Source organism: Vigna unguiculata, chromosome 11, assembly GCF_004118075.2.
Source record: "Vigna unguiculata cultivar IT97K-499-35 chromosome 11, ASM411807v1, whole genome shotgun sequence".
NCBI lineage: Eukaryota > Viridiplantae > Streptophyta > Magnoliopsida > Fabales > Fabaceae > Vigna > Vigna unguiculata.
The window spans coordinates 6,565,671-6,571,103 of NC_040289.1; the positions used below are offsets into that span (position 1 = coordinate 6,565,671).

A 5,433-nucleotide genomic window follows, 5' to 3' on the forward strand; every position below is an offset into this window, starting at 1 on the left:
ATGACACTTAATATGGACATGTGGCAGTACCTTGTCACGTGGCACTGACAATGCCACATGTCACACCAAAGATTTGACACGTAACAATTTTTTAAAAAAAAAAATTCAAAAAAAAATTAAAAATTCAAAAAATTTAAAAAATTTAAAAATCAGAGACTAACACGTGGTATGTGCTAACAACCTTAATATTTTTTGTCTGTAAAAGACCTAATTGAAACACTTTAAAAAGTTAAGATGAAATTGAAATTTTTTAAAAAGCAGATAGCCTGTCAATTTTCTTCCAGCACCCATCAAGACTTTCGGAAAATTTTATCTTCCAGAAATATATTTCCAAAATTGATTTAGTGTGTTTAAAAAATAAAATCAAGAATAATGGGTGCAGGAAAATAATTGATGGGATGCAGGAGGAAACAACCTTTAATGAATTTAGTGATTTTAATATGTGGTCTATCTCTTTTCACTTAATCCGTCATATGTATAGACTAGCAGACCATCCTGTTTCATTAAAATTAAAAATTAAATAAAATAATTTAAAATATTAACTTTTTATATTATATTATTTGAAAGATTTAATTAAACATTATAACTTAAAGAATTAATACTTATAAATTAAGTTTCACTTATTAATTATTTGATTTAAAATTTAATCAATTAAATGTATAGAAATATTCAAATGGTTAAATCTAGTAGACATTCCTCTTCTACGACATGTAGAAAGCAAAAGCTTCTCTCTTCTCAAAAATTGATTTCCGTACAGCTTAACTCTAGGGAAAGTGGTTCTTGTGATTGCTACCATTGTCAATCTTTTCATTTTGAAGCTCCACTTCCAGCTCTATAAACCCCATATTATTATGCAAGGCTTAGTGCTACTGATATTTGTTTGCAGATTATGTTTGGATAAACAGAATTCTGGAATTTAATTGGGTTAGGATGGATTATGATGGGTGAATCTGGGTTCGGAGAGGAAGAAGGAGGAGGCAACGATGGCCAAGAAAGGAAAGAAAAATGTCACTATCCATAATCAGCAGTGGATAGTTGCAGTTGGAGAAGAAATTACTTGGAAAGGGTTTGGAGGCTTTGGTATGCACTAGCCTTAATAACAAGACGGAAAATGTTTTATGAATAATGACATAATAAAAGAAAAAAAGAAACAAAAAAGAAACAAAGGATGTATAATAGATATCTCTCAAAAATGAGGTGTGTGTGAGTGTGTGTATATATATCACTCTCCTAACATGATTAATATTGTACTTAACAATTATGATCTATCCTAACCTTTCTCTCATGTTTAATTACAAAAATGTGGATAAAAACTTTGCATTATAAAGGTGATGAAGGATACTTAAAACATACCATTCTGAAGTGATCTTTATTCGTTAGGATCATTCATTTAGTGCAACTTTATTGTGTGAAAAGTGAAGCGAAAGAAAACTCAGGCAAGGAGCGATTTTGATATCAAGGGCATGCAACCCTCTATACAAAATCAGATTCAGCCGCTAGTCCCAATAAAAGCATCTAACCGAGAAGAGATCTCTATAAGTATAAAAAAAATCTACATTGTTGCTCTAAGAATATACAGTGCATCTTCACAGAATATTTGCACAAAGATAGATCACTTCCCTGCTACAAATGACGCGGGGAACAAGGGCCAACTTGAGAATTCTAAGATGCTTCTTCCATAAGGCCTGAAATTATAAAATAAAATGGTAAAATATTATTCATGAACTGGTAACCGACCCATCGGCCTTGAAAATCAAGCACATATAAAAAATAAAATATTCGACAACGGAGTCTGGAGAGATTGGGAACTCATGGCACAAGTTTTACAGAAGCATACCATGGTAAAATTAACTTCACTCGAGGAGAAGAGGTAGAGCAGAATGGATTGGGGATGGATTTAGATCTGAAAAGAGTCAGAAAAAATAATGCATCAGAATCAGAAATCAATCAACATTATTCTATGGGTGGAAAAGGGTACAAGATAAGTACATACCTCCAGATTCATTTCGGAGCCAATCTTGGGTACATATCAAAGCCTCTCTTGTATCAGGGTTTAGTGAACTACGAGAAGAATCTAGCACTCTGCCCCCAGTGCTAAATGCCAATTCCGGTGCCAAAGTTGACATTGGAGTCCCAAGAACATCACGTGCCATCATAGACAAAATTGGGTACCTTGGCATGTGGACTTTCCACCAGTTCAATATGTTAAAATCAGAATTACGTGGAAAGATTGGTTCCTCTAAATATTTCTCCAAGTCTGATGTCATGGACTGACTCTGTGATGTCTCATGAAGGAATCTGTCAAAGCCTTTTAGCCTGTCTCTGGAACTACAACTAGTACTAGGCAAACTGCTGCCAGGCAAGGCTGAGCCTTGATCAATCATAGTTGAACAGATAGAATACGCATTAAAAAGTTCTTTGATACCATCAGAAACTTCCTTGATACGCTCCAGAGCAGTGCTGCCATAAATCAGGGAGTAGTAGTACTCAACCAATTTCATTTTAAACCGAGGATCTAGAACAGCAGCGAGAGCTAAAGACAAACTGCACTTGTTCCAGTACTTGTCAAATTTGGCTTTCATCTTCAAAGCCATGGGACTAAGAAAACTATCTGAACTTCTGCACCAATCAATTAACTGAATATGGACATCACAAATCTCAGGGAAATATATATTAGCAGTAGGAAATTTGTTGGCCGAAAATACGTTTGTAATTTCAACTAAAAGTTTTAGGTATCCAGTAACAGAAGTGGCCCATTCCCACTCTTCATCAGTTAGTGTTGATGAATAAGAGGGATCGTGATCTTGGAAGAGAGAAAAAGCACTCCTGTATTCTACTGCAGTTTCAAGCATGAGATATGTAGACTTCCACTGAACAGGAAAATCAAGAAACAACACCTTTTGAGTGTTAACTGTAGCATGCTGCGCAATTTCATTAAATTTTGCCTGCACTAATTGTGAACTTCTAACATATCTGATGCTCTCTCGAATCTTTTGGATCACTTCCTGTAATGCATCCATGGCATCTTGAGCAATGGAATTTATGAGATGTGCTGCAGAGCGTATGTCAAGTAACTGACGAGTACTTAAGAAAGGCCTTTTCTCAGAAACTCTCTCCTTTATTCTAAGGGTGATGTCATCATCGATGGAACAATCATCCAGTGTCAAGGCAAAAAGCTTGCCGTCAATATCCCATTCATTGAGACATTTGATAATCACTTCTGGAAGTAAGTCTTCAGTATGCAAAGAATCAAGTGTGACAAAGTTCAAGATTTTCTTCTGTAATGTCCATTCCTCGTCAATATAATGAGCAGACAGGCACAAATACGAAGAATTTTCTGCTGAAGACCACATTTCAATAGACAGATTAATCCTACCTTGTAGTTTGTTTATCATATCATACATTTTCTCTTTCTCCCTTCTATAGATATCTATACAAGAAATCTCTACAGCACTGTTTGGCATGAACTCAAAGAGAGGCTGGAGGTTCTTCACAAAGACCTTGAATCCTACTTGTTCAACCAAGCTCAATGGGTATCCATGTAATATGATCATGCGTGCAAGATCAAGTTGACTTCTTTCCTGATCAAATTTACTACTTCCGAAGCTAATGATATCATCCTTCTTGTGCTCCTGTTCAAACTTGATAATCGTTGGCTTTATATATTCTTCTTTCCTCTGACCTTCATCAAAACTAATGTTAGCTAGACTGATGGTATTATCTTTCTTCCTTCTCTTTGCAGCAAGTAATTGAGACACATCAAAATTTGATCTTTTCAAACACCGCATCAAGTGATTTCTCAGATGAGTAGTTCCGCTGTTACTTGATCCACTGAGTCTCTTGTTACAATGCACACAAACAGCATAGCAGATGTCAGCCTTTCTAACCCTTTCAAAGTGATTCCAAACAACGGATGTCAGCCTTTTTGGTTTCTTAGTGCCTGAATCATTTGATATTTCCATCGCATAGGCTTCAGATTACCAACACTCTACACATCACACAAAACTAACTGATAAGTAATCACCCAAAACAAAAAGTCAAAACTTCAAAATTTGTGAAGTAGCAAAGCATTTAAGGATGAATAGGTAGAATAAAATCAAAAGCTGATGTGGGTCCCACCCTCCTCTGAATAAAGGGTGGCAAATGCACAAGGCACCTCCACCAAGTGGGTTTGGGGAAAGTATATATAATAAATCTGCACAATATTACCCTGCAAGCAAACTTTTCTAGGTTTGTACCTGTGACCTCTATGTCATAATCCTGCAACTTTACTATTTCGACAAGGCTCACCCCTCGCTCTTTCATGAATTAGACAAAGATGTAGAGGGCTAAAGCTTATCTTCTAATAAACCTTGTCAAAACGACAACCTATATTCCTAAATTAGATTTCTTCCAAGATTTCTTCCATTAGAGCAAAGTTTTAAATTGCAACCTACCTCACATGATGAGCTCAAACTCAATCATCTTAATTGCCAATATCACAGTCTCATCAGGCTGTGATCACAGACCCTGTCAGCCGCAATTGCTCTACAAGATTCCTTAACTTAACTATGATGATCACAATAACAACTGTAATTTATAACCCTACTCAAGTTAACAAACAAAACCTTGAAATTCAGCATACTCCTCAGAAAAACAAAGTAAGAACAATTAATTTAGATCAGAATCTAGACATATCTTGACTCAAACTAACTTAAACCTTAAATAAACATCAAAGTCACAGTAAATTGAAGGCAAAAAAAGTAAAGGAAAAGACAAATTAGGTATGTTTTGGAATTTAAAACCATAGACTGCTACAATTTCGTGGCCTATATACAATAAGCTCTAAATAAAAGCAATATTTTACAAAATTATTATGCAATTCAGAAGATAAATTGAACATATAAGGCAATTAAGAGTTCCAATTAAAGGAAAAGGGAAGAAAGTTGAATTGAAGAGGGAGAGTCTTACTTAGAGAGAGAGGGTGGTGATGGTGGTGGATGAGATATTAGAGTCTAATCGGAGGAGGGTCCGGCAGAAATTGATAGGGTTAGGAGGGGAGGGAGACGGAGAGAGAACCCGGCGAGGAACTGCGTGTTTGGATTTGGATCCGATTCTGATAGGTATACCCAAATTGGGCGTGATTGAGAAAGAAGAAAAAACGGGTGGGTGGGTGAAATGCGGATTCTACTAGTTCTGTTTTTCGGGTTGGGTTGGTGGTTTTGATTGGCTGGGTTCGGAAATGCAGATATGGAATTGACCCACTCTTGAAATTTGACTTTTAATTCCGAAAACAAAAAGAGAAAACCAATAAAAACCTTGTATAAAAAGGTAAAAGTAGATAACAAGTAAAAACATGCCCTTATGGATTTTTTTAATTATGGGCAGTGAAAACACCTGCTACGGATTTCTTTTTATTATGACTTTATGACAGGTGAATATGTGCGTATATGT

General features: G+C 35.8%; 1 protein-coding gene across 1 annotated transcript; it reads right to left on the reverse strand.

Annotated features, from left to right (window-relative positions):
* Positions 1-1,303: 1,303 nt before the first annotated feature.
* Positions 1,304-5,182, reverse strand: LOC114169721 (zinc finger BED domain-containing protein RICESLEEPER 1-like). Its single transcript, XM_028054989.1, has 4 exons — positions 4,951-5,182; positions 1,994-3,988; positions 1,838-1,903; positions 1,304-1,685 (listed from the first exon to the last, which is right to left on the reverse strand). Exons 2-3 carry the CDS (start codon positions 3,960-3,962, stop codon positions 1,854-1,856), a joined length of 2,019 nt encoding a protein of 672 aa, XP_027910790.1. The 5' UTR covers positions 3,963-3,988; positions 4,951-5,182; the 3' UTR covers positions 1,304-1,685; positions 1,838-1,853.
* Positions 5,183-5,433: the final 251 nt, after the last annotated feature.

What these genes read in the sequence shown, in the direction of transcription:
- LOC114169721 (XM_028054989.1), bottom strand. Translation starts at nt 3,962, where the DNA reads ATGGAAATATCAAATGATTCAGGCACTAAGAAACCAAAAAGGCTGACA. An exon ending in GCTCCGAAATGAATCTGGAG is followed by an intron (nt 1,904 to 1,993) that starts GTATGTACTTAT and finishes GACTCTTTTCAG; the next exon opens with ATCTAAATCCATCCCCAATC.